A 27,766-nucleotide genomic window follows, 5' to 3' on the forward strand; every position below is an offset into this window, starting at 1 on the left:
GATGATTGCGCTTCCGGGGCCGCCACCAAAAGATATACTTCTAAAGAGCGACTACGCTACAGAACTTTTTGATAGTGAATGTACGTTTGTCAGTATGTTTGTCTGTTTCTACTACTGACCAGAGAACACCCAGGTAATTGGAAAGGAAGAGTTCAGATTCCCTCACTGTCTTTGAAGAACTTAGAAGGGAACTTGCAAGGCACACAGCAAAGGTTATTTCTTAAATTCATGCGCAAGATGCTTCGATGGCGACCGGAAGAGAGAGAATCCGCAAGGAATCTGTTATCAGATCCATGGTTGAGGTCACTATAACTTAAAGTGGTAACGAAATATCGGACCACTTCCTGATGTTGCAAGTCCAGGACTATTGAAACTATCCAGAAGTAGACGATTTGTCCTTCAATTGAAACGTGATGACCTCTAGGATGCTTTAATATCCTTCGTTTTCTAAAGCAGCGGGCGTAGAACAACACTCCTGCGCCCCTACGGAGGTAGCGGTTGTCATTGTTGACTTTCCTTTGTTCACAGTCAAAGAAGCTGTTATGATTCGGAGGGCTGGCGGGAAGTGAACCTCTTGATACTAGAAATGTTCAAAATTCAGAAAAGCCATCTCCACAATGGTCAGTGTCTAACATTAGTGCGTGCCTTGTAGGCGCTGACCTTTCGGCAAGCCGTTAACCTGTCGTGGCATCAAATTCGTAGGTAGCTCCGTGGCAGGCTAATATTCTTTCAATTTCTGTCTTCTGTGTGTCCTGGGTTCCTGACGACAGCGCTGCGTTGCTGACAACAACGCTTAGGTCATGTAACATAGGCGGTTTTTGTGCCTACTTACTGCACCTATACAAAGTAGGTACCGGGTCATAGACGGTGATGTATTAGAGACCTAAGCTATGAGCTGTGTGCCATGGCCTCGTCCTTCTACATAAATTGCAATAATGCCCTTGGCGGACTCTAACCTGGGCTCCCTCTACTAGTACCCTTTCCTTTATACTCTGGGCATGTCTCTTCGCTTGAATATTTCTCTTCAAATTCTCGGTGGTTTCCTTCATTTACTTCAACCGCCGGAGTAGCCCCGGTGTTGAATTGTCCGTTGGCTGGTAGTCAAGTTCCACAAGACGAACCCCCGCCAGGTAGGCCTTGACTGATTGGCGCAAGTTGTCTCTGATTGTATCGGACGCAGATGCTTCTCGCAATCAGATTTAAGACGGAACCGGGGAAAAAACTTGTATAACTCACCCATTACCAGCATCCCTCCTCGTTCTTTCATGTCGTCTGCCCTAATCCTTTCTTGGTGTGCCTGGACTTCTTCGGCCAACAGAGAACTGAGAGCGGGGAGATCCGCCTGATTCTGGATTACCTCTCCCCGACTTCCGTTTTGGCCAGGTCTTGTTTTCAAAACCCCTTGGGCGTTATATATCTTCACGGCCAGCATCTACCAAGCATCAGCTGATGCGGAAACACCAAGGAAGTGTCCTAAGGGTATATCTACTTACTTTCGTATGATCTTTAATATCATTCAGAAGCAGCTTGTTAACCCACCCGAAAATGTCACCGATGAAGTGATTGCTACTTCGTCGTGTCACGTTCCAGACAAGGCAAAGACGACGAGTTTTGGACGTTCTTTTAGTCACACAGTGGAAGAGCTGATCCACGTATGGTCTGATAGCGAGTATGCCGGAATCGCTTGCTACGAGCAACACTGTCTCGTAGTGGGAAGCAGGGACACTGATCCCATGTGGGCCGCTGAAAAGCATCAGATTACGGCGAGAATTGCGCAGCGCCCGCCAAAGCAGGAGCCACGTGAATCCGAGGAGGCGATTAGGGCACTTGGCATAAAGTTGGAGCGTGGACTGTTTCTCCGTGGACCACGACGTAACAATGAAAGACGCGCTCTGAAACCATGACCAGGGATTCAAAGATGGAACCCACAGGTCAATATACTGGCCTGGCTGAACGATGACCGGTCGTCCAGGGTATATCTCAATGCGCAGGCTCCCGTCCGCACACTTCATCACATCACCATGGCTCCATGAGCCTGCAAAAGCCCAGTTGCGATGGAGCACTACGCCGGTCTTCAGCAGTGTATTCGCTCCAAAGACAGCAGCGATGGCGTAGACTAGACGCCATGCATCCGCGGAGCCGTGCGGCAAATGTAAGACGACGCCGGTGGCCACCAAGGCAGCCAAGAGGTAATGGAAGACATAAAAAATAGGATAATCGTATCGGCGGATTAATGGTAGGCATGATATTATCATGCATAGAATAGACGCGGAACCCTGTCGACTCATCTACTATTAATAAGAACACACAAAGGCACGAAAGGGTGGGGGCAGATGAAAGTGTTAACACATACTATAACGCCCCACAACAGGAAAGTTTGGCGTATTGAGCCGGGATCCTTGTTTATGTAGTTAAAAAGTATGTGGAAGCTGATGTGCGCACAGGCCATCCAGCCGCTAGCGCAGTGCAACTGACGACAAACGCGTAACCTGAGCCCTAGAAGGTCGGACAGAGAGCTCATACTGGGACTCGCATAAAGAAAACCCATATTAGCCAGTGCTAAAATACCACACCTGCCTCTCGCAGCTTCGAGTGAGCCATCCGGATACCACACGAAGAACACATTGGTCGCAACGAACAACAGGTAGAGAATGATTTCTCCCAGTGCGTACGGTCCGCCGAACCGATGACGACTGACGATGATCAAATTGACTATATACCGAGTGTTTATTCGGTTAACCTTACTTGCCCACGACTTTAGCAGTGGCAGATATCGGAGCACGAGCAGGGCTGTAATTGTACTGCCGACCCCGATGGCATACACCAGGACGAGCTGCATGATACGAGAACAAAAAGTCGCCGCAACGGTTCGGTTTTGTAAAATGAACTGCATGGTATTAAATAGCTTCATGCTGTGTATAATTTTGTGAGGGACCCCGTTCGGATCGAGGAACTCACCTTCCAGATTGCGTATCCTGCAAGACGTATTCGGTGAATAACCTGCCCAGCTCATTCTATGTTCAACGTGCAATGTGCGTTCGTACCGGCAGCGATAAGCTGAAGTTATTGTTTCCAGCACTCTGAGCGGCAAGGATTTATTGATGTCCTCGGAAATGTAACATAAGTTCTTGGCATTTTCATCGTTCAGATTTATGCTTACGTCCTCTTATAATGTCAGACACGCAGGAATATACAGACGACTTCACCCTGCTGATTCGCAGATTACGGGCCCTCACGAAAAGAAATTCAGTGGAGACTTAGGAAGTTGAAGGTTATCTTATCATGATCTCAAAAACTACGTCATTGAAGTTCCCCCAAGTTGAGTCAACTGCCCTTAAATCGGCAGCGAGGACTTCCCTTGGAGCTGTGCAGTGGCCCGTTGTGTAAAAATAAGGCTGCAGATAGTCATCGAGAATCAGTCTCTAAGGTGCTTGGGGACCGCAAAGCGACCTGCCCCACAATAGCGAAACTTTGTCGTCCCCCAATTAACATATATACCTTTCGAAAAAAGCGGGGGGTAGTGTAATGTGGTATTCAAGGGTGCACAAGAAGCACCATCTTGGAAAGACACACATCGAACACTTATTCATGGATTTAGGCATGGTACTGTAGACCGGCTGCTTTTTCACTACAGCGCGGCCATTCCTAAACAGGACTTAGAATCTGTCAACCATGTCATGTCTATTGTCCTGTTATTGCACACTTGTACAATACAGTAGTGCCACTGTCAAGTGGCGGCGGATGCAACGGGCTTCGCCATGCTGGGCCACGCCTGGAATTGCCTAGAAGCATGGACTAATGGAGCTTCACCACCGTCATTACTGTGTCACAGTCTCGGCCACAGATCTAGAAAGACATTTCCAGTTCTGCTCGCCCAGCTACCGCACTCCTGATTCCTCATAAATTTATATAGGATAGATCGACGAGAATTGTGGGGAAACTACTTGTAGAAGGTCTAGCAGCATATGGATAAACCAATAATCACTGGCTATGACAACAAACAGGAACCACTTGATATAGCTTTCTTACCAAAACACCGATCTGAGGGACGTCCGTAGTGCCATCAGACATGGAGTCTCGTTTGCTCGTATTCTTTCATACAGTATCGCGACAAGCCTTATAGCCTCTTTTGCTTCTTTTGCCTTCTGTAGCAGACTTGAGACGAGTACGCCGTAACACTCAGCAGGTAGCTCAATTGACTGGGATTCCATTTAGGTTTGCCATCCCCGACGGCCAAATACTCGTGCTAGAAGCGGTCACTATACCAAACATCGTTTGAATGGTAGGATCTGTCCCCTACCTTCAGCAATTCGCTTGCTGATGATCCTGACTCAATGGCGGCTAGAAAGTCCACAGCTTCCACACTCCGTTGACTGTCGACGACACGTATGTTACCGTCCGTGGATTGGTGGTCTTGCATCAACTGCATCATGATGTGCCCGGCTGCGTTGACGTCCCCCGTGTTCCCCGAAGTCCCGAGAGCGCTATTAGAACCCCAGTAACCGGCTACCCATTATCGATTAGCGAGTGTCCTGTCCCTTAGAGGTCAGAGGCCGCTCACCAATTTTGATCACGCCGCCAAGCCCCACAAGCGTGTTTGAACACGTCAAAGAGCCGTGGGATAGTGACTGAGAGTGAAGGTACGAAAGCGCATCGAGAATCTGCAGCAAATTAACATCTTTTTGATAAAATCTTTCAGCTGTGCAGGGGTCACCTGGCCCATAATGGAGGCCAGCTCTCCGTCACTCGGGATCTCCCCGCAGGCCACCACATGGTCCAGAGAAAATAGCAAGCACTCAGACACGACGAAGAGATTTTCTTTCGCGCTCTCCATTCGAAAAGCTTCATAACAAGCAACAAGGTTAGGGTGAGCCAAAGTTGTACATCGCTTGAGGACCAGTTCTGAACCCTCCTGTGGAAAAGTTCGAACAGCGAACACGCCTTTTGTGCCGTCCCGGCGTTTCGTCATCCAATGCCACATGTCCAACTTAACCTCCATTCCTCTCTCATAGAAATCCCAAGGGCTCTGGTATCGAACAATAGGCCTATTTACGGAAGAAGGCACGATGTAGTCCTGCGAAAACCGCCTTTTTCTCGGACGAGTGACAGCTGGTGCTGGGATCATAGGTCCATCGTTGGGACTTGTGCCCAACGAGGACGCCCTTTCTAGGGGGCGCTCAATCACAAATTGAGTGATCCTTTTAGAGTCGGAGGGCTCCATCACGAAAACGATAATCCGAAGAGAAGGTGGGAAGAGCAGAGTCATAGATATAAGCACTGGTAACCCGTCATCTGGTATGAGACCGCTGAAAAATGAGGGCCCACCCTAGCATGGGCCCGTGTATTTCGGTCCTACTTTCCTTATTTACGCGTCGAAGATGTGCACCGTCGCAAGTCAGCTACATAAACGAAGCGTTCCCAAGAATCTCTCGTTGAAGGGAAGCGCTACAGGAAGATACAGTATATGACACTCATATGTCGAGACATAACAGATTCGACCTGAATGGCAGCGATCTTGCGAAAGAAAGACATCATGCCTTTCTGGGTTCGGCGAAAGTCCAGCTACGACATATTGATGTCGGTTCCAAGGCCAGACTGGACCGAGCCAAAGTGAGGCAACTACGCCGAGTCTTTCGAGTGTACGGCATTTACCCACTACAGCGGGAAAACCACGTAGAGGTTGTCATCTCCCACTCAGATCTCGGGCAGGTGCTTGACCAACACGGCCTGACACTCCAGGAATTCCGTGAAAAAGCTCCCGACTCGTACCCTACGCTGGATTTTACCGGGAGACCGCTAAAGTGTCTTCATGGCAAGCATCGGATTCAAGCCGCTCGTGAGGTTCTGCCATCATTCCGGCGATGGTGGATAGTGGATTTCTACCTGGAAGGTGACTGCAAACCTCATAGGTGTATCCCCCAAGCTTACAACTGTAGGCCTGTCAAACGAATTGAGCACCATTCAGTCCGAAGCCTTCGCGCACGAGAACCCGAAGACTAAAGGAGAGATATATCTGAAAATGCGTCACTACCAGCGAATCAATGATCAAGTGTCCGCACGTCGATGGAAGGCCCGGCTTAGCCCCAGTGACGTGCGGTGTCTCCTTATGCTTCAGAAACACCCTCGAGTACAAAGGGCCTTTGATCAGTTTCTGTCCATCCCAGCACTCTTGCATAACGATGCTTTACTCAGTGTGTGGAACAAAATTTTAGCTTGTAACTGTGACAACGTTCTGGGTCATTTCCCGAACTGCACGACGGAGTACTAATTTAAGCAGGAAATCATCCATTACATGCAGCGAGGCCTCTGGGACTTTTGGGCAACAACAGTCGCACAAAATGATAATAGGAAAATGAAGCTGATCGACGCAAAGACCGTAAAGCTCTTGGAAGGCCTCGCTCCGGGCGTAAGCGCGGCAGACAGTACAACGGTTAGTGGCCTTGTGCTGAGCGGGGCAGTTTTGGCAGATTTCTCTAGAGATGAACGCGAGGCGATCAACAACCGCCTGCTAAGTTACAAGGGGCGAATTCCTTCATTCGGCCTCTTCTTCCAGGATGTGTTGTTTCTTGGACTCGGTGCGAATCGAATGAAAAAATTAATTGACAAATCTAAATGGTGGGGCCCTGACGATACCGAGATGGGCCACGACCGAGAGCGGAAACTCACGCTTCGAGAGAGGATGGAGTATATGTTTCGACACCGCGACACGGGTAGCATCATGATTCAAACACCAGACGGGGAAGAGCGTGAAGTCAGTGGCGATGAAGAATTGCTGTTTGACCTAGCTTACCGACAGCTGTGGCTGTGCGCTTTGCGAAGTTGTAGCGGCAGCCCAGGGGAGGGCCATAAACCAGCAACTGTCCGCCGCTCGTGGACTCATCCGCACGAGCGATACAAGCTAGCTCAGCTTGCCATGGCCCTGGGCTTTACATCTAACAGTATAAGTCAACTTACGAGCCGTCCTTTTGAGCCGGAATATCCCCCCTGGTACGAATTTGATGACCGCCATAGAACCATTGAGCTCAAGCGTTGCGGCATTCCCTACACAATCACATTTCGAGAAGACAGGAAATCGCTCTTCCTGGACCGGATTCATCAGGCAACATCGGATTGTGACGAGCTGGACTCGGCGTTCATTCTCCGTGATATATATATCTCATTTTTCGGCGATTTGCCATCCTCTGTGTTGGGAAGTCGTCAAAGACCTAGAAGGGATGGTGGTCGTGGTCAAACCTCTGGAGCCTGGTCATCGCCCACGTCCAGAGCACAAAATCGACCTTCGTCTGGAGCGGCTTCATCTTCTACGACAATGCCTCCATCCACAACGATGCCTGTACCGACGCCCCAGCGAGAAACCGGGCACCCGGCGACACCAGCCGTGGGCATGAATCCGCAGGCTAATTCAGGAACAGAGCAGAGCGCACCCGGCCCATCAATGCATAGAGCGGAAGTCGAACAGCCAGGATCCCGTCCAACAATGCCGTCGGAGACTACGGAAGCAACAACCATGCCCCCCACCGAGCCTCCTATGACGCCCGAAGAAACTCGGGATTGGCGTTCGGAGTTAGAGGCCTTGACGGAGAATTTGTGCAAATTGCGAGATGATATTGATGACCTTGGTCCTCGGTTTGACGATCCACAATTCACCGATCAGCAAAGTGCTATGACTGAGTTGCATAAGCTGGATGCTGTTATCGTTGAACCTACGGACATCGATATGCGTGGGAAGTTGGGAGCAATCGGGGCAGAAGTCACCAAACGATGCTCGGATATACAAAGCGCAAAATCGCACATCCACGTAGTTAATGTCAAAGTACAAAGTGAAATCCAAAAATTGTCGGCATTCACTCGGAATGGAGAAGGGAGATCCGAGGGTAGAGCGCAGGCTGTACAGACTCTTGCGGGTGCTCGAGCTGTTTTCGATTCTTCGAAAACAGAATACCAGAAGGTGGACACGTTTCTGACCAATGTCACGTCCCATATACAGCCCCTACAGCAACAGATTGGGGGCTTTAAAGTCTACCTTCTGGGGAACTGTCTGATTGACCTTCATCATAAGTTCGAAAATTGCTCCTCAGATATTGATACCATCAAGCAATCAGTGGCGAATCTAAACACGAAACTCGGTCCTTCTGCCAGGCCAGCCTCACTTGAAACAGAAATCAAATTATTGAATGACATTAGAGATGCTGCAAGCACTAGGGTCAATGCAATATGGCAAGAACTAGAAACTGTCCATGGGGCGTTCCAAGAGGCTGGCGGAAAGCCTCCCTCACTTAGTCCACGAGAGTGCGAAAGTCTGCAACAAACTTCAGCAACAAGACTTGAGATGCTTAAAGGGGAAGCAGAAAACGCACTTACGACATCGAAAAAGCAGATCCAAGACGTTAGAGGAAGACTACAGGCGGACTATGCGACGGTTATGCTCCGCGGAAAGGATGAAATCCAATCTCAGTTGGACTCTGAGAAGATTGCCCTCGAAAAGATGAAATCAAACTACGAAAAAGTTCATAGTTCTGTTGAGGAAATTCGCACCGCCCTTCAAGAAGACCGGGAAAGCCTCGAAGAGATTATTGAAGACAGTATTCTGCAGACAATGGGTGATCTTATGGCCATCGATCATCTAGACGGTGTCGCCCTTTCAATGCAAAAAATGCAGGAAGCACATAGCAACAGTGTGGATCGAGTGCAGAACAGAAGTTTATCCCTGGAAATTACCCTGGACACTCAAGCGGACATCTGGGATGATTACTTGAATATTAGGAAAGATATTGCCCAGCGGAACGTGGAGCAGGGGAATCTGCTTGGATGTATACAAAGGCAACGAGAAAGTGTGCACGAGTTTTCCGTGCTAACGACTGAGACCTTGCAATCAAAAATTTCCCCTTTGTTGGAAAAAGTCGAGTCGAAGGCTTCAGAGACAAGACATCAACTGGAAGTAGTGAGGGCAGCTGAGAGCTTGACCGCAGCCAAGCAAGCCATAGAATCGGCGAAGAAAGCGGCAGACGAATCCATGCGTTGGGCTAAACAACTGCAGGCTGTTGCTGAGCTGGCAAAAAAAGGGCCACATGATCTCCGCGAACACTCACAAAAAGGAGCAGACGACGCAACGACCTCAGCAGAGGAAGCCGAATCTGCAGCTAAAGCCGGGCAGCTATTCGTGAATGTTTGGGAGAATGCGGACCAGAAGATGAAAAGTTTCCTACAGAGAGCCAACAAGTTGAAAGACTTATCAACCAAACAGTGTGAACCAGTTCTGTCCCAGTGGACGCCTACCCAACCTCACGATGTTGCAAAGGAGGCCCTTCATAGAGTGTCAAACCTGGCACATAAAACATGTAGCCTTCGCAAAGAAATGGGGAATGAAATTCTTTCCATACTCGACAGGGTCTGCGACAGTGATCAGCCACGGCTAGCGGAGATAGTGAATCTTCGTGTGCCTGAAGTTGAAGAAGAAACAAGAAAGACTCTGACCGCTGCGTTCGATCTTTTCTACTGTGTAGCACAAAAGACAAGTGATTACACGAAAGCAAAAAAGATGGCATTCGGGAATTTTTCTACCTTGGCCGACAAATCAATCGAAAGCAACGACATAGATTTATGGTTGATCGTTGTCCGTGATGCTCGGGAAGCAAAGGAATATTTAGACAAAACTGTCGACTTGGCGGAAAGGGGAATGAATGAAGCTGATCGATTGAAGAAATCTACGGTCGATCAGGAGGGTTCCAAAGGGGCAATACCTGAACTGGCTCTCCAGCAGGTTGAGAAAACGAGGGAATGCCTGCAATTCGGGAAAGAAAATCAAACCAAGGCTCACCAGATGCTCCAAGACATTGAGATCAGTTGGTCGAGAGCTTTGGCTTCTAAAAAAAAGGAAACAGCACAAGAAGTGTATGACCGCGCTTGCGACGCTGTCGGCAAAATCCAACCGCATCATTCCCTCAACGATGCTGAAATAACCCGGAATGCTTTCAAGACCATGGAAGACCTCTTTAAAGTCACTGAGCAGGATTTTGAGAAATGTTGTGGGCCTAACGAGAGATTCGAAGAGATTACTGAGCAGTTTGCGAACGTGACGAATAGAGCAAAGTCGGTCATCAAGGGTGCGGAAGCAGTGCGTAGTCGCGTAGAAAGCGGCCAATTCAACACGGCCCAGGGAAACCGCTCTGACGCGGAGGTGACTGACCTGCAAACAAAGCGGACTCCTACCTCTGAACAGGATCCAGTGGGCGACCCGTCTACATTAAAAAACAAATCGAGGGGAAAAAGGAGCCGAGTCGGGGAACCCCCTCGACGCATGACCCGCACCCAACGGAAGCACCAATACGTGTTCATTATCAAAACTATTGATGGAAAGCCCACCGCAACGTGGGAKAGAGAACTTCATTATACTGAGGCAGGGAGAGCACTCCAAAAGGGTCGAGAACTCTGCGCGCGTGGCAGACTCTGCGCACTAAATGGAGAATTGACGAAGCTTGGCTTCCTGAACCCTTCAGGATTCGAGACCAATATTGTCGACGGCGGAAAAGTCTTCTTCCTTGGGGCGGAGGTCGAATTTGAGGGAGTCGACTTTGACTTACTGCTTAAAAAGGCCCAAGAGTGCTATGAAAGCTGCCCCTAGCGTAAAAGGCGGCTGACCGATCCCAGGTCAGCGATTCTGACGAATGGCTGATTCCCAGGAACTGCTGTCCGAGGAATGTAAATCCCAGGAAAGCCTAATCTGGGAACTTAGAAATCCTCGTTTGATCATTTCTGGGAACCATCTGTTCACCGAATAGCGGTTTATCTGGGTGCATGGTTGTGCCAGCCTGTATGAACCGAGCACATTTTTGTTCCGGGGAAACATTGTCATGGGATAGGAGCAGTCTCCGGTTCAGTAGTCTCTAGAATTACTAATTCTGAGGACATCGTCTATCCTAGAACAAGGGATCCCAGGATTATGCCTTGCAATGCGCAATCGAGCATTCAAGCTGAACGGTGAGGATAATTACTTACCGGCGAGAAGTGTAATCTTCCGCATGCTTTGGTGGATGTTCAGCGAATAGAAAGTTCAACTCGGACATATTGTTTATCATTGTACAGGTTCAGCCATCCTGCCAGATTTGTACCGTCTCTGATGTCATTTGCAGCTGCTAGGGTATTTACTTATCTCCTTCCAATAACTTGTAGTATAATGGATGGCGCCGATCAAGGGAATGTTCACGGCGATCTGTGTATATCACCGCAAACGAGACTAGATACTCTCAGCAATACTACTATGCGCTGGCTACGAGGTGTTTGCGCGTATCTACGACGAAGGTATATCTTATATGGCTTCGAGTCTCCCACAGACATCGCTTACAGCAAGGGCAGGCGTGTCGGGAAGGCGGAACTAGAAGTGGATTCGAATGGCACGCAATTTCAAGCGAAACCCACACGGTGTGCATATACTGCAAATCGACCTCTCCGCTGTGTACAATGTTCCAGAACCCGCTCACGTCATTACCACCGATGTCATGCCTCTGACCCCTGGAGTTACCCAGCCGCGGGTGTTTGTCGGATTTGCCAGCGCCCTAAGCAAGTCCAAAGGAGACCGAGAACGCCTTTGCTCTTTGAGCTGCCGACAGGAGAATGCTGAATACCGATAGTGTCCTGATTTGAGGACTTTTTTGCCTGTTTCGCAGATACTTTAGAACGCCATGTCAATATCAGGGTTTGGCCAAGGAAGTCCATAGGCCGCTGAACCGTGCGGATCGGTAATCGAGATGCTTAATGGCACGATTAGTTGGCCGTCAAATACGTTGTAGTGAACTATCTGCTGGGCGTATTCTTGCAAGGCTGCGCTCTAGATTTGACCCCGACGAGAATTCTCGGGCCATTTAGTAACCTTCCGCCCCACACAAAGACGGACACTGGAGGCTCACGCTACGGTTAAACATGGAGGACCTCCAAGTTCCAATTACAGGTCTACCAATGACCCTGCCGGACGAGTTTCTGCACCCCTATTTTCGATGCCTGGTGCGTCTTGCACTACGCTTCTCAGCTTCACCCACTGGTAACAATGCCGACGGTCGAACCTCAGCGGCATTGTCGAACAGGATGAACCCATTTGCTCATCGACTCAAATTGATCAGCAAGCAAGAGTCAGCTCTTAGTCCAGATAAATGAGAGCCTGCAATAGCCTCTCAGTCACCGTTCTATGTCTTTATGGGACATCGCCTATGTTCATCAAGGAAGATTTCCTTTCCAGGAATTGCCCTTATTACCGGTCTCTTGATTTCGTGGCCTTTCCCTCTGCCAAAAAAAAAAAAAAAAAAAAAAAAAAAAAAAAAATACAACCATCTTACAACTTCGAATCACAAGGATCTCTGGATAACTATCCCCCTTCGTTATAGCTCGCGTAAAGAAATAACTAAGGCCTTTAATTTCCGGACGCGGCAGGGCGAGAAGTCAGAATAACTGTCAATATGTGCCCAATGTCGTTCTCATGAATGAAAGAGTTGGGCACTCCCTTCACGCCGATGTGTCTGGTCTCACTCACTTATTATTCCAGTTCGTTGGGATGACTAATGTTCATCAGCGACTCGTAGAAGTATATATAGGTGACGAGGGTGCTCCAAGGTGGGTTATTGTTATACTAACATCAATCGTCTGAAGCGGAACTTGGAGGCAGAAGCATGGGCAGATTTAGAAGGATTCTGTGTATTTCTGTTCCGTATGCCTGCTCAACTGCAAGTTTGATCTGCCTGGCATTCGTTGGGATTGGCTGCACCAGTACCTCAAAACCTCAAAACGAGCTATTCTTCATGAAGGTCTTCTCACCAAGCCTGGAAAATCGCCGCTGTCTACTGACTGTCATACTTCAGGCTAACCTGACGGATTTCGGCTCTATTATCGAAAAGGACTTGGGAGGGCTCTTTTCCAGACGCTCGCTCATCGATGATCCCTTGAGCTCGGTGTCTGAGTCTGTCGCAGATATAAGCACGCAAGCTGGCAAGGTTGGCGCTGTCGCGCAAGACGTTGCAAGCTCTGCCGGCTCCAATGTACCGCAGACGGTAGGCACCATTGTCGATGATGCCGGTGCCCTAACGAAGAACATTTCGGAAAGCATTGCTAAAGTCGTATCAGGCATCCCAGAGTTCTATACGATTGGGCTCTGGGGTTATTGTAAGGGTACTTCTAATGGAACAGGCTCGACTGTCGCAAACTGTACAACGCCGAGTTCTTCGTTTTGGTTCAACTTCACCGAAGTTCTGGGCTTGGAATCGCTGCAAACTTCCTTAGTCGGAAAGATATTTCCGAGCCAATACGAGGGTGTCATGAAGGTGTACAGGACAGCTTCGAAGGGAATAATCGCTTTCTATATCATGGCGGTTATCGCCAGCGTGTTAACTACGGTCCTTGGGCTGACGGCTACGCTGTCCCGATGGGGAAGCTCCTTTACTAGTATCTTTGCAATAGTAGGTTTTATGACTCACTTGAGACGTTTCGGGTATTAAGGCTCTCTAGGCATCTGCCGCTTTTAATCTGGCTGGGTCGGCATTAGCAACAGGCGTTTACGCGTCCCTCGTGGGCATTCTTAAGGCCGTGTTCAGCCTTCAGGGGAGTGGTGCTAGCCTAGGCAGACCTATGCTCACGGCTAGCTGGTTATCGACCGCGTTTTCGTTAATCGCTTGTCCATTTTGGCTCCTGAGCAGCTGTTGTTGTTCTGGGAGTTAATGGTGAGTCGGCTTCAATCATATGCGACTATTATCGTCAGTGATTCACTCCACAGTACCCACAACTCAGAGTAAGAAGGCCATTTGAAGGCCATTCCCTCGTTGCAGGCTATACAAGGTGTCCCAGTAATATAGTGCCTACCTTCCACATATGATTCTAAAATCGGCTTCCAGCAGTCCATGACTTAAGACCGGCCATATAGGTCAGAAGCAAGGGTCTCCAGCAAGTAGGTGGCTAGTCCGCCAGACCGAATGCGCAGAGGGTCCTCCAGGAAATAATCATGAGAGTCAGCGATGGAATTTGATCGAACCCCACAGGCCTCAGCTCTGTTATGAGTGCTACTGAAATTTGCAATCTGCGCAACTAAGTCATCTTTCTCCAGTGCCGATGTCCATGCCGCTCTTTAATAGCAAGTCGTAGTGTTATATTGTAATATTCCTGTTGCATTGTCTCTCAGCAAAGGGCAAGGCGGATGTTGGAGTTGTATCCAGTCAGTCTAGGAATATAGTCCATAGAATAGCAACCGTGCTTGACGATGCCGTTTCCCAAAGTATTTAATCTCCCATGATCCCCAGCGGTACGGACACACTCTTCGAATCCGAATCGACGTATTTCACGCCTACATCCAATAGCAGGCTTCCCAACCTATGCTGTCTTCCCGGATGCCAATGCCGGTAACGTCCCGCAGTTAGGTCAACTAGGGGAGTTATACTGATAGCTCCACAGAGAATCCTATGTGATTGACACTGCACCAGTCACGAGTCATATAATGTACAGTTTGCTCTGATTCACCCGGAGAGGAAGAAGAAAAATCAGTGACATATTATAGAATGAAGACTTATAGTCGTCTCAGCAATGGCTGTCTCTCAGCTTCCAAATACGCTTTCCCTGTGGTAGAGATGACGACAACGAAAGAGCTTGTCCAACAGCGAAAATCATATAATCAACAGCCACAAAGCCATTCATATGGTAGCACGCATTAAGAACCCAAATGACATAATCTTATGCAACAGAAAGACCCGGGGGACCACCAAAAGCGCAAAATCGCACTTTGAGTCTAGAGCCAGTGTTACTTTCAGTTGGTTGGGGCTTTAGAGTTTGGCTAACGTTCATATGACAAGGGTTATGTTGGTCAGTGCCGGGAGAGTATCAAGAATGACGACCTTGGAACATGATGAGGCCGTCACGCTCTGATACATTGCAGTTGGGATGTCTTGAGGCGCAGAAAATGTCCGACACAGCATACGCAGGGACATGATGAGATAACTGATACAGTGGTTTGGAATTGCGTCGCGCCAAGTGAGAAGGCTTTTTCAGCAGGTCTTGAATGTTAAGTTCACTTATCGATCAAAACTGAAAATACCTTGACACTGACAATCCAAGAAACGACGGCGATGTTGAAGCAAGATACTCGAGTTGACGCGGTTACTAAGCGCGTCTGTTCAAGTGCGCAGCCAAGCCTGTGCTAGTCATCCCTTTAAAGAAAAAATAGGTGAACTTTTGTTGATGTTTTGTTTGAGCAGTGATCAACTGCTCAGCTGCCAATGACTTGGACCCACAGACAAATATCCGGGGGCTGAGAGGGCAATTGATGTCATCCCGACTCGGCACATCTGATCATAGAAAATGATAAATCAAGGCAATCTCTATGGTGCCTTTATAAAGCTCACATTTTCTCTGTAGATTTTCGAATCAGTCAAGGTCAATCATGGCGAACTTCGGGCTAGCAGACAAGGTTGCGCATCTCATCGTCCAACCCGCGGACCAAAGAGAGAACCCCCCTGAGAGTTACCTGTTTGTCCAAGATGGACTCATCATTAGCTGCGGCGTACTATATGCACTCTGCTACATATTCTGCATGATACGAACCTATGCCGATAAGACATACCCGGGCGCTCGCTGGGGAAGCATCCAATTTCTGTATGTCCATTGTTACGCATTGGGATACAATAATTGACACATGACAGCTGCTTGACAATGGCGTATGAGCTCTTCTACGCCTTCACAACTACATCTACTCTCTTTGAGAAGTTGGTGTTCCTGGCCTGGTTTGAGCTCGATCTGAGTTTTGTTATTGTTGCACTTCATGTGGCTCATAGCCTGGGTGAGCAGCAGGTCCTCCTTCGGAATATGAGCCTGGGTTGCTTGACGGGAATAGCATTTCTCTGGATGTTAACTCAGAATTATCCTGATGAACGACAGCAAATCACTGCGTATTGGACCGGGATCATCCTGCAGCTTCCCATCGGATGGATATGCCTGCATCAGTTGTGGAAGAACCATAGCACACAGGGGCATTCTCTAGAAATATGGTATGCGCACTGTACAAGGCCAAAAGATCACCGCTGACGATATAGGTTTACGCGGTACTTAGGCTGCTTTACGGCCTATGGGGTCTTCCTCTGGCGGTACTTTAATATCCCCCAGAACTGGGGGTATGTCTGGACACCCTGGAGCATTGGGATTATTGCTACGACTCTCATTCCAGAGACTATGTATCCATTTGTTTATGTCTGGGTTCACAAGACGCAAAAAGATAAGAAGACATAGATTATTTTACCTGACTAATCAGCTGGATTCGTACCATACTGGCCAGCTAGAAACCTCCTTTCGCTTTGGTAAGACAATTTTATCTCCAAAACCCTAAATGCCAAGACGCTGATATGCAAGAGTTATTTATATATACAGACCATTAATATCAACCGTTTAATATATGCTGTATCATGGTGGTAAGGCTGTGATATCGCCACCAAGTCCATCTTTGCTTTAGTATGAGTAAGATATTTAGGCTACGTGTATTAAAGTATATGAGAACTCCTTTACAAGGCCCTGAAGTACTATTCCAGTCTCTTAATGTCGAGAAAGGCATATTACCAAAACTACAGATGTAATTTATGTTACCTGCATATTCACATATATTAAGAGGCCGTAGCTTATAAGGATAACGCTGTATGGCTATATTAATACGTCTAACTAAACTTAGGCCTTGTAGATGTTTGGTTGTTGAGATATCATACCTTGATATCTGCCATTCACTTAGAATACGGAGGTATCTGACTCGGTTGGGAATTACGTTTGAAATTATGGATGAATATAGTTCCGTAAGCTCTTTGGCTACAGTACTGAGTTTTGACTTTGTCGACCACCTTCGGAAATTGTCCTACCTGCCATGTTCCTCACCCTCTTTATGCTACACCATCATCTTGCCATAGCCCTCCATCACTTGCGCTTCAACATGGCCAATTCTTCTGTGATCGGACTTTGTTTCAGCACTGCTACGAGTCTTGCATCAGAACGTTGATCGATTGTTGAACTATTTGTCTCATCATCGACCGCTCCATCGCTTTCACTTGGGTGGAGATCTTAGTTGGCTTGGGGAAACAAGTGTACAATTAGTTATCAAGAAAGGATGGTCAAGAACGTTGACTGATGATCAAATCTAGAGTTGTTGACCGTTTGCTGATCAACGCCATCTGGGAGACCAGGTGGGCCTGTTTCAAGCCACCGCGGTCCTCGCAGCCACGGAAGTGAACTCAAAGTACCGCGCTGGCTGGTGTAAGTCACGTTACTCAGCTGGTGGGCCTCTTTATTGGAAATGAGGGTTGAGCCAGTTAAGCGCCCACAGCCGACGCTCTAAGATGTGAGTGCTGTCAAGATGCTTAGATTTCTCAAATTTTATCGTTTCTTGAAGCGATGATCTGCACTTTTTGCCCAGACTCAAAGAAAATACTTGAAGCATGCGACCGCTGATCGTGAAATATTCCAAGGCATTGAGGGCAACAGTTTTCCAGCGGGCGGTACCTCCGAATTGGTCATCCATCCAATCGTCGTCAACGCTTTTGAGGGCATTGCTGCTGGTTGTCGTCGTTCGCTAAATAGTATACGACATGTATTTGACTAGCATTTTACTGCCACCTCTCGCATTAACAAGTGTGCGAAGCGACCTTGAATGACATGGAGAATCACCGCTTAGGACACTGTACTGGGCAAAGCGTAGGAAATTTGGCAAGGGATAATACTAAAAAGATGCTGAGAGAGGTAAAAGACGGCCGCTGGTTGATTGCCGCCCCCTATATTTTGAACATCCAGTAGTGACCACAGCTGTTCAACAGCGAAAGAACCAATGAGGGTTGGCTGCAGAACCCGAAATAACCATTACAGAAAGGAAGGTGGTCTGGGTTGGAGACATTTTTAGTCATTTCACAGTCGAGGCTGAACCTCAGGTATAAGACAAACATCGCAAGCCCTTGACGAAAAGATTTTAAGGTAAGATGACTAGGTCTTCCTTGACATATGACTACAGTACAGTACCATGAGTCAACTGTCAGGAAATTTGAGTCCTGGTTGTCTCCAATCAGACGCTGGAAGAACGATTGGTTTTGATTTACAGCCGCTGCCGGATGGTCTCGAGCCACCTACTTCAATCGAGCCAGCCGTGACCGCAATCAGTGTCTACTTGGACAAATATCTGTGGGTGCTAACCCGTAACGGGAGCATCTCCTTCAACCGCGGCGAAAGTCCATTTAGCACGCAGCTTTGCGAACGGTTAAGCAGACTTTTTACGATCCCAAAACCACATGTGCTTGAAGGCCCTGTCATCAGTTGGGTGCAGGTTGTCGTTTTCGCAGGACCCTCACCTCAACACTTGAACCAAAGTGAGCCTTTGAGAGTTGGGGATTGTACGATTCAACTCTCGGAAGAGGATCGCGAATCTCTTGTCTCTGGAAGGCCATGGCGATTTCTCGACCCTTGGCCAGATGAGCGGGATTGCCAGAGAGAATTGGCACTAGTTAACGAAGATCTGAAAGGCCTCCGCAGAGTGAAAGATATTCTTTCGAAAGGTCAGTAGTCTGATTGTTTTGTGTGCTGTGCTAATACGATATCTACGGATGCAGCCGTCGAATCACTCGATCATGTGGAGCGGGAGCTCTCATTTCGTGGAGATCTCCTCTCTCAAACTCCGAATGCACAACCCCAGCCGAGCGCTTTTGAATCTCGTACTTCATCTGATATCAGCGGTATGACTGAGGCTGCTCTAAGTTGGCTCAAAATTTGATCTTAACCAACCGCTATAGCTATTGAGCACATCGCAGCAAGAAGGGTAGAGCCATCCGTAAGGAAAGACGCTTCAGCAGACGAATCGATTGGTCAAGAATACAATGTGGAAGCAGCCACAGGTTCCCTCAATAATCCGCCACACGAACCTCGGAATTCCTCGAAACCCAATGGATCTGGACATTTGAATTTGGCAGCGGAAGAAGATGACATTGGTGTGTCCCAGCTGTCAGCATGCGAAGTCAGCGATTGCGACTGTTTCGAATCTCAGGCGACTAAAGACCTAGCCCAGCATGATTCACGAGACAAATTGCTAAGTACACCGACGCCCATTTCCCCGTTCATTCAGAAACTGGTTGAGTAAGGCAGCGTCAGATCCTTCTGTAGTTCTTGTACTTATACTAGCAGTGCTCTGGAAAACCCCCAAAACTCAGGACTAATCGGCTGGTCTGACGACGGACGCTCATTCATCATCCATAATTGGAAAGTCTTCGTGAAGAAGGTACTGCCAACTATCTGCCCAGGCAAAACATATCGAAACTTCCTTTGTCTTCTCTGGCAATATGATTTTCACCTCAAGCACCCCTCGCCAAACATGAATTGGAGTAGCACAGACGTGAGAGAATACTTTAACGGCCACTTTCAACGCGGCGACAAAGTGAGCCTACCACTCATCCGGGCCCAATGGAAGAAAAGTCCTGCCCCTCATACGCGGACACGGGACTCAGCTACTCCATCACCTTCGACGAAAGCTGCAATCTCACATGCTGCAGGCAACCGAAGAGACAATCCCCAGGACGGCCTAACTGCTAAGAGAACCGGAAGTCCCCGCGTCAAGAAACGGAGGATTGCAGATTAGTACATGCTCTTTCCATGGCATCTTCTGTCGAAGATACCGCCCATGGTCTTGCTGTATCGGTTGTTCATTATCCTTCCATTCAGTGATCTGTCTTACTCCTTGCTCATTTTTAGGTCCCCTTACGTGTATGAGCTCTGTTTCTCCGCAGCGATTGAGGACTCGTTCTTCGGGCCCGAGCTTCTATGCGGTGAATATATTCTTCTGAAACTTTTTTTGGTGTTGTGTTCCGCTGAGGAACCGGCTCGCCATTGGAAGTAGTCATCGATGAAAGCAGATATTATAGTCCTCACGTGGTGGTCTCCTGGTGGCCGACCAGGTTGGAATGAAGAACCTAACCAGGATTGGGGACAGAGGCAATCCTTGAGCGAGGCCTGCATCTTCTAGCAGCATGCCAGGGATTGGTTTTCATATTATGAGTCTACCAAGATGTTACATGTCTATGTCAAAAAGTAAATCACTCATTTTCACTCCTTCAATTTTTTTCTTTAGCATGGGTGTGGCCGCACTGCAGAGCAACTGAGAAATGCGTCCGCACTACTGCTACGGCAATGTATTATGCAAGAAATATAAGGGTAGATATGTAGCTGTAGTATCCTGCATATAACTTTGTCGCGACAAACCAGGTACACTACAGTACTTATCATAAGGCCTTCGTCTTCTGATTTAGAAAGCATGATGTTAGCTGTCTTCCTCATCAAACTGAAAGAAGTCGCTACCGCTGTTTGAATGCGACACACATCTCTAGCCTACGATGTTATTTCCATTAGCTGAATACAGGTAGACAGGCAAAAGAAGGGTCCCTTGCTTAGCGCCTTACTTTACGCATGCCGGACGAGTTGGTTGTAATTGGCCACGGTTGACTGTAGCCGACCCAATACCCATTCAGCAGTTACTACAATGTATCGAAGGTCAGGAAGGTTTTCAAGAGGGCGAAGAGTGCCTGGCTTTCTGTAGTAGAACGCAAACTACAACTCGGTCCCAATACCCTCATGAGTTGATCATCGCTTAAGAATCCAGTACCAACGTGCTGAACCTTCATTAGGTAGTAGGGCCGCGAGACACTTGCTGAGTGTAGCTACAGTGGGTCCTATACTGCTAGGCGGCCGTCAGAAAGGCGACTCTGCGAATGAACAGTTCATGATTCATTGCGACGAGCAAGAGAACGCCAACTTGTGGGTCAATCATGATGAAGACACAGGCCTTCGTGGTTTAACATGAGTAAGATGGTCTACCTCTGATGAAGTCAGCGCACTTCTCCTCGCTCGAAGACTGGTTCCCGGGCCCACTTAGCGCTCACTCACCGTGACGGCCACTCTTGAACCAACGAATATGTTCAACCTGTCGAGCCGATTCAAATGGTTCAAGCGCGATAAATGGAGCCAAATGAGTCATCCGCGGTGAGGGTTCAAATATTTCTTGTCGTTTTCCAGTAAACAACCTGCAGATAACGCCATTGTAGCTTACACTATCTCAACCAGTACATGTTGGACTCCACGAAATGGGGCTCCCTCAAATCAGCTGCGTGGTTCAACTGCGACAAGTAACCAAATGTAAGGCCCCTGGTTCTACGTACTGGCCTTCAACAACGCTCGTTCAACAATATAGAGCACCTGATAAAGTTCGGTGTGGTCTACAGTACACCAGCCAGCACTCGCCAGCCCTCTGAACTTTTGACAGCTCAAATGAGTCAAACTCATATTGCATTATCAGACACCAGCGACATCATTCTACGAAGTGCAAGTCTGCATCCTTGCTCTGGACAAAAACTGCGTGCTTTGAATTTCGAGTCCTCATACGGGTTCGCAGTTGGCCGAATTAGCACCAGGCTCTTGGATAATAGATGATCACCCAAAAATGGCGACTTTGTTCAACTGAGTACCCTATACCTAACCAGATTTTTAGGTGTTATTGCTATGTTTGCTGCTCTGTTAGCATCAATGGTTATGCCTATAACTGATTTATCCAGATCAACCCTTTTACCTTTCTTTTTTCCCTTTCCCTTCTGAATGGAAGATTGGCACACTTCAGCTCTTCGTTCTGGGATCGATTGCCAGCCCCACTTAGTATTTTCTGAATATTGGCGATTGCTCCAAGAGCTGACGGCCACGTTCAACCGGCTGAACTACATCATGTGATGCACGTTAGCAGCGTGATTCAACCCTTTTGAAGCCCTGAGTAACATTTTTTCCCCTGATCATCAGCAACGTTGCTCATTCATTGGGAGACAATTGAAACGTTCCCTGACAAACTCTCGTAGAGAACCTGTGCTAGATCGACTCGTCCCAAGATAGAGGACTGGGGCTTTTGCTCAAACTGTACTGGGCCATGCATGCCTTTTGCTATGGACTTGTTGGTTTCCTTTTTGCCCCTTGAACTTCCATTCTTTCAGCAAGCTGGCGAGATCTAACTTAGCCAAATGTAGAACACGCTGGACCTTTTAAGTCTAGGAGGACCGTTCAACGTGATTGAACAATGCCAACTGATGTTTTGATTTCAAAATTGTTGAACCACGTCGATTACATTGATAACCTATCATGGTTGAGCTATGCAGCTGACTGAAGCAGTCATCTCAAAGCGGCGGTCAGTACTATTTGGTAGTTCTACAGGCGACCTGAGCCTTAAGAGCTGCGCGAGTGTTCATCGTGGTTGGAAAGCCTTGACGGTTCAGGGTTCAACATGTTGAACATGCCGCTTTACCGCTGTTGAACCGGTTGAACGTTGATGTTGGTTCGCGATCGTCGATTTGAGGGGCTTCAACGAGTACCAAGTGGGACTGCCAGCCAATCGGAGACTGTTTCCCCGATTTTCGAAAAAGCAGGCCTAAAACATCGTACTTGTGTTGAGCCATGCTTGCGATCTTCTTGTGATTGTCCTGAGGACACCAATTGGCGGCACTAAATAGAGCAAGCCTAAGCCGTAAAATGCACGAACAGCCAAGCACGCAACTTTTTGTCCTGGACGGTGGTACGGGCTTTTGGGTGCCCATCACGGTTGAACGATGTCGCGGGCGTGACCGTTCAGCATTTGGTTGAACCATACAGTATGTGTTTGACTATCTCTTCAGGGTTGAATGTAACTAAGTTGACCTGCCGTCATTTGGACGTCGGGCGGTGCTGATTGGTGCACCGTACTTTCCCACGTCGATTTGGACCACTTTGACTGACTTCTCTAAGTTCTAAAGTCATCGTGTTTTAGAATGTTCAGACAGTTCAGTCGCGGTCAATAACAAACATAAGCCGCATGGTTGGAACAAGTTGCACCTGAAAAGTATCAAAAAACTTATCCAACTGTAATGGTACTATACAGAATGCTTGGATCTGCGACAAATTTATATAGAAGGTTAATCTCAGTCACACTTCAGTATCGATGGTAATACTAGGGAGTGGGCCAGTAAGGGGAAAACGGCACAGTAGACATAAGGAAACAAAGAGAAAAGCAGACCACGCGTGCATTCATTTGTGGCCACCATTTCCAGACTCAGAGACGGGTAAGCAACTATGTGGTGTCTCTCAATTGCCGCTGAAGTTGCGGTCGCCGCCACAGATAGCTCTGGGTGGACTTTTGCCGAGCGAACGAATGTTACTGTACATATATAGGCATCATAAAAGAGCAATTCAAGAATACAGTATCATGCCTCTTCCGGGACAATCCAGGACTGTCCTGTAGCATAGTGCGCTGCGCTAGTGTTAAGAAACACGCGAAGCAACCGAAGGATCGATCGAGTTTTCCTTTTCTGCAAATGGCTCCCAATCTGCCAGCAGACGTGGGCATGAAGGAGTTCTTCAGGTTGAGAAAATTCAGACTCGCTGTGAGCCGCTTACGCGTTAAGCAAATTCGCAAGCTGTGATCACCAAGAATCCGGCGTAGCCTGCTTTCCGTCCACGTCTGTAACAAGTATCAGTGGCATTGCCGAGCTTGTGCGCGACGCCTGCAGGCAAGGCTCATTTCTAATAATTTCTTCCGAACGCTTGATTGGTGAACTGTAATTCTTTCGATCTTCAGTATGTCTCCCAACAGCGGTTTTCAATGCCTTTAGTTTCTTTCTCAATGATATCACTCTCTTCAGAAATAGGAGCATATTCGTTGAGAGTTCTCAAGCGACAGCTACAGCACCATGAACGAGGCGGCGATGGGACATTTTTCTATTGTTCACCATCAGTCCATAGGCTTTTCGGATCGTAGTGAAAGTAAAAACTGCCAACGAATATCAGAGTAAACCTTACTAGATGAGATTCGATGCTTGGAGCAATTGAATTTGCCCAGGGTATATTGATGGCATTGCCCGTATATTTATTTATTTATTTATTTTGTTTTTTATTTTTATTTTTATTTTTATTTTTATTTTTATTTTATTTTTTTATTTTATTTTATTTTTTTATTTTATTTTATTTTTTTATTTTATTTTATTTTTTTGGGGGGGGCAATCAAAAAGACCATAATCAATACTCAATGTGCTCACGAACGGTTTCTTTGACTTCTGACCCACCTAATCTTCGGGACATATGTGAGGGCACTTAAACGGGTCAGTGCCCGTTAGATTGTTGGGGGCAAAAGTCATGTGCCACCCACGTATGTTGCGCAATTCTTAGTTTGGTCCTTGTGTTTAATGTGCTTGGAGTTGCTTGCGGTTTTGAGAGTGCCGAGAGGTGCTAGGGATTCGTTCCCTGTGTCTTGCCCTTCCACGCACGGTGCCTATTCAACCGTATCACAGCATGCGTCTGAGGCCTGGCAACTTATGTCCTAGTGGTAGCAGAAGAATATCTTTTCCTTCTATATCATTCAACGTCCATCTCAACTTCTTTTTGATTTCTACTGCGACACATCCATAGGCATCTTACTCCTTAGCAGGCTGGCAAGCAAGCGAGGAAGGATGGGAGGGAGAGGATCAGCGGCTTGTTGTTCGCAAGTGTATTCGCATTCGTAAACGTTTTCATCACGGCTTTCACGCAGATTCATGCCATTCAATCGCATTCACCCTTAGAGCTCCGCGGACGCTGTGGTCAGCTATAATGCTTGATTGGTAAGTGCCAAGGATGGATACGAGGTCCTAATGCAATTTCAGAGCGTTGACAGCGGGCAGTCGAATGCACCAGAAGAATTTAGTCGTAGCTGATTTGAAATCAACTTTATATGACAGCTGGTGAGATAGCGACCTCAACCGTCCTTAGATGTGGGTATCTAAGGGATCTGGCTTCCATCATAACCTCAATACCATGGTCATTAGACGTGCAATAACTCTCTACCATTCGCTCCAGAAATGCCTAAACAGATCGCTATTATCGGCCTTGGGGCCATGGGAACAGCCCTTGCCTCAAATTACCTCGAGAAGAGCTATGTGACGACGGTTTGGAATAGATCGCCTGACAAAGCAAATCAACTCGTTTGAAAGGGCGCCCTGTTAGCGACCTCAGTATCAGAAGCGCTTGAAGCTAGCAAGTTCATTGTTGTATGCCTAGCTGATGAATCGGCTGTTGAAGAGACTCTCTTGAAGGCAACCACAGTCCTTGCTGGGAAGATAGTGGTGGATTTAACCAGCGGTACGCCGAATCAAGCTCGCAAAATATCCAACTGGGCAACCTCATTCAACGCCGAGTACATCAAAGGAGGCATAATGGCAGTCCCGCGTATGATTGGATCCCCTCATGCTATGCTTCTGTATAGTGGACGGTCCACAGCTGCCTTTCAAACCGTTAAAAATGATCTATCTGTTCTCGGAAGCGCCAGATTCCTCGGCAACGACCCCGGCTCTGCATCTCTGTACGACATAGCTTTATTATCAGGAATGTACGGACTTTTCTCAGGATTCCTGTATGCAACCGCGCTTGTTAAATCCGAACAAGGAAACACCGCAACCGAGTTCACGTCGCTTCTAATTCCATGGCTGTCTGCAATGACAAACAATCTTAGTTCGCTCGCTCAGCAAATCGACGAGGGCGACTACACCAGTCAATGATCCAGCTTGGCAATGCAGGCGCACGGGATGAAAACTATGTACACAGCTAGCGAGGAGCAGGGTGTTTCACCGGAAACGATTCTGCCTATCAAGAGTCTGATGGAAAGTGCGGTGAAGAATGGGCATGGCGATGCCGGTCTTTCGGCATTAATTGAATATTTTGCTTTACGCCCCAGGAAGTAGAAGTCTGCTAGATACGTAATACTATCGTTCAAAATCCTACGAGGGCGCTTTCCTTTCCTCTTTCAGTCATTGCCGCTTTAAAAGGGTGAGCAGGGTGAGTCAGGTGATTTGATCACCTTCAAAGGTGCTTGGCTTTGGTGCTAGGGTCATTCACATTTCTGAAGACCTTGTGTCGCGGCACCCGAAGGGCGACAAGGCCATGTTTATCTGATTTTGCTTTGAAGACGACGAATTCAAGGCCCTGACCAATTGGCTCAGGGTCCGTTAGTCCTTCACTGGCGATAAAGGGTTGGACCAGTTCCATAATGGCGTGCATTATCGGTTTATATTCCACTCAAGTTGAAAATGAAGTCGTGGCAGCCCTAGCTTCCTCAACCATATTACTGTCTCTTTAGGGTTTCAAAGAAGTGTATGATCGTGGTCTAACAGGAAAATGAGGAGGCAATGAGAAAACCAGAAGCGAGATGTGGCAGTTTGCTGAAGAAAAGAGGCGTAGGAATGATGCTGGCATCCGGGGGAGAGAGGTGGTTGCAGGGTTGGTTGGGTAGCTCGTGGAGGATAGGTGGCTGGTTGCGGTGCTAACGGTTCTGATTCGAGCCTGGCGGTTGGTAACTCGCCAGGAGTCTCAAGGTCGTCCTCCGCTTGGTTCACAGGTGTAGGATCGGTTACAAGCAGCGACAATAACCGAAGCAGGGGTTTTGTTCGTCGTGGACATCATTGGTTCAGGGAATCAGGTGGAAACCAAGTTCGGCTTCCAAAAAGGGCCATAGTTCGCGAGTCCACTCGGATATTGCGAGAAGGGCTGATGATAAAGAGACGCCCTCCCTACCCCCACGGATCTGCCTCGTATTCACCTCTTCTCCCACACTACATTCACCATGGCCCCTCCCGAAATCCATTCAACATTTTCCGTCACTTCGGGCTGCCTCTGCTTCGGGGACCTTGCTGAAATCTGTAAAGGGGCATCCAGCACGATCCAGCCATTTCCTAATGTGAGACTGAGGGTCGGTGGAACTGTCAAAGCCCATAAGATTGAGTACAATGTGGTGGCGGAGAACGGAAACTGGAATGTCTACCAGCTAATTGACTGGGAAAGAGGTGGCATTTCAGGATGGTTTATTTGCCATTCTACCACGGTTGATAACCCTGCTCAGGAAATGGACAAGATTCTCCAAGTCTCCGGCTCACCCTACGAACCAGACAGTGGAAGCATGATGAATAACGACAAAACAGCTGCTGAGGGGATCTTTGTCATTAACTGATATGATTGGATCTCCTCCAGCAGAAATTTCAATATGGATGAAAATGATTCCCAGTCTCAAGAAGGTCCCTTTAACGCGAACATGTATGGAAGCGCAGCTGGCCTTATTGACTACAGCCAGGCCATATCCCAAGTGGACGCATGGCGAGCACAGAACCCTTGATCAGCCAGAGAGGCCATCATCGCCGACAGCGGAATCTGGATGATTATACCACACGACGAATACCATTACGGTCGCTTTGGGTTTAATGACGACCGCACCGCGGCTCAGTCTTTCCTCTTCTTCGCAACGAACATGTATTTCACTCAGACATCCTTCCGCGGCGAAGATCAGGAAATGTTCCGTAAGAAAGAGTCCCACGAAGAAAGATTCGCCCGGCGTCTCCGTGAGGGATATGACTTTTCTTGGCTTGAAGAGTTGAACGAGCGATGTGGTCCTCAGGAGGAAGAGGATGCAGGGATTTTGCGCTTGTATCCTTTGCGACCTCCTGAGGAGAAGTGGTTGGGTCCATATGACAAAACAGAACACCTGTTTCCCCCTGAGGAGTTTGACTTTCTGCTCTATGAAGGGCCGATTTTGCATGACCCACCATCGTTCAGCGCGTGTGTGGGAATAGATTGACCTGGTAGGGGATCAAGGTTTGTTGAGCAATGGAAGGAGCAGGTCTGTGACCTTATTAATGAGATGATTMTGAGTTATCTGGAGAGTGTTGTATTGGGTGTTTTGCGCTCCCAGATAACTCTGCCAATGGGGTTA

The 27,766-nt window shown here is 47.9% G+C and overlaps 8 protein-coding genes across 8 annotated transcripts; 6 read left to right on the plus strand and 2 right to left on the minus strand.

Annotated features, from left to right (window-relative positions):
• Positions 1-1,049: 1,049 nt before the first annotated feature.
• Positions 1,050-2,255, minus strand: Asppvi_003824 (NADPH oxidase family protein; the record flags this gene model as incomplete). Its single annotated transcript, XM_043299781.1, has 3 exons — positions 1,050-1,183; positions 1,237-1,432; positions 1,494-2,255. 3 exons carry the CDS (start codon positions 2,253-2,255, stop codon positions 1,050-1,052), a joined length of 1,092 nt encoding a protein of 363 aa, XP_043155716.1.
• A 1,862-nt stretch (positions 2,256-4,117) lies between these two features.
• Positions 4,118-5,221, minus strand: Asppvi_003825 (uncharacterized protein; the record flags this gene model as incomplete). Its single annotated transcript, XM_043299782.1, has 4 exons — positions 4,118-4,246; positions 4,301-4,506; positions 4,562-4,661; positions 4,715-5,221. 4 exons carry the CDS (start codon positions 5,219-5,221, stop codon positions 4,118-4,120), a joined length of 942 nt encoding a protein of 313 aa, XP_043155717.1.
• A 254-nt stretch (positions 5,222-5,475) lies between these two features.
• Positions 5,476-10,621, plus strand: Asppvi_003826 (uncharacterized protein; the record flags this gene model as incomplete). Its single annotated transcript, XM_043299783.1, has 3 exons — positions 5,476-5,890; positions 5,937-6,193; positions 6,278-10,621. 3 exons carry the CDS (start codon positions 5,476-5,478, stop codon positions 10,619-10,621), a joined length of 5,016 nt encoding a protein of 1,671 aa, XP_043155718.1.
• Positions 10,622-12,785: 2,164 nt separating this feature from the next.
• Asppvi_003827 (SUR7/PalI family protein) lies at positions 12,786-13,478 on the plus strand (the record flags this gene model as incomplete). Its single annotated transcript, XM_043299784.1, has 1 exon — positions 12,786-13,478. The coding sequence occupies one exon, from the start codon at positions 12,786-12,788 to the stop codon at positions 13,476-13,478; it is 693 nt and encodes a 230-aa protein (XP_043155719.1).
• Positions 13,479-15,406: 1,928 nt separating this feature from the next.
• Asppvi_003828 (uncharacterized protein) lies at positions 15,407-16,248 on the plus strand (the record flags this gene model as incomplete). Its single annotated transcript, XM_043299785.1, has 3 exons — positions 15,407-15,618; positions 15,666-16,010; positions 16,056-16,248. The coding sequence occupies 3 exons, from the start codon at positions 15,407-15,409 to the stop codon at positions 16,246-16,248; spliced, it is 750 nt and encodes a 249-aa protein (XP_043155720.1).
• A 1,762-nt stretch (positions 16,249-18,010) lies between these two features.
• Positions 18,011-19,117, plus strand: Asppvi_003829 (uncharacterized protein; the record flags this gene model as incomplete). The annotated part of the gene is made up of 3 exons (XM_043299786.1): positions 18,011-18,539; positions 18,594-18,716; positions 18,774-19,117. 3 exons carry the CDS (start codon positions 18,011-18,013, stop codon positions 19,115-19,117), a joined length of 996 nt encoding a protein of 331 aa, XP_043155721.1.
• Positions 19,118-26,626: 7,509 nt separating this feature from the next.
• Asppvi_003830 (uncharacterized protein) lies at positions 26,627-27,010 on the plus strand (the record flags this gene model as incomplete). The annotated part of the gene is made up of 1 exon (XM_043299787.1): positions 26,627-27,010. The coding sequence occupies one exon, from the start codon at positions 26,627-26,629 to the stop codon at positions 27,008-27,010; it is 384 nt and encodes a 127-aa protein (XP_043155722.1).
• A 33-nt stretch (positions 27,011-27,043) lies between these two features.
• Positions 27,044-27,631, plus strand: Asppvi_003831 (uncharacterized protein; the record flags this gene model as incomplete). The annotated part of the gene is made up of 2 exons (XM_043299788.1): positions 27,044-27,093; positions 27,181-27,631. 2 exons carry the CDS (start codon positions 27,044-27,046, stop codon positions 27,629-27,631), a joined length of 501 nt encoding a protein of 166 aa, XP_043155723.1.
• Between the last annotated feature and the right edge of the window lie 135 nt (positions 27,632-27,766).

This window comes from Aspergillus pseudoviridinutans (assembly GCF_018340605.1).
Source record: "Aspergillus pseudoviridinutans IFM 55266 DNA, scaffold_3, whole genome shotgun sequence".
Taxonomy (NCBI): domain Eukaryota; kingdom Fungi; phylum Ascomycota; class Eurotiomycetes; order Eurotiales; family Aspergillaceae; genus Aspergillus; species Aspergillus pseudoviridinutans.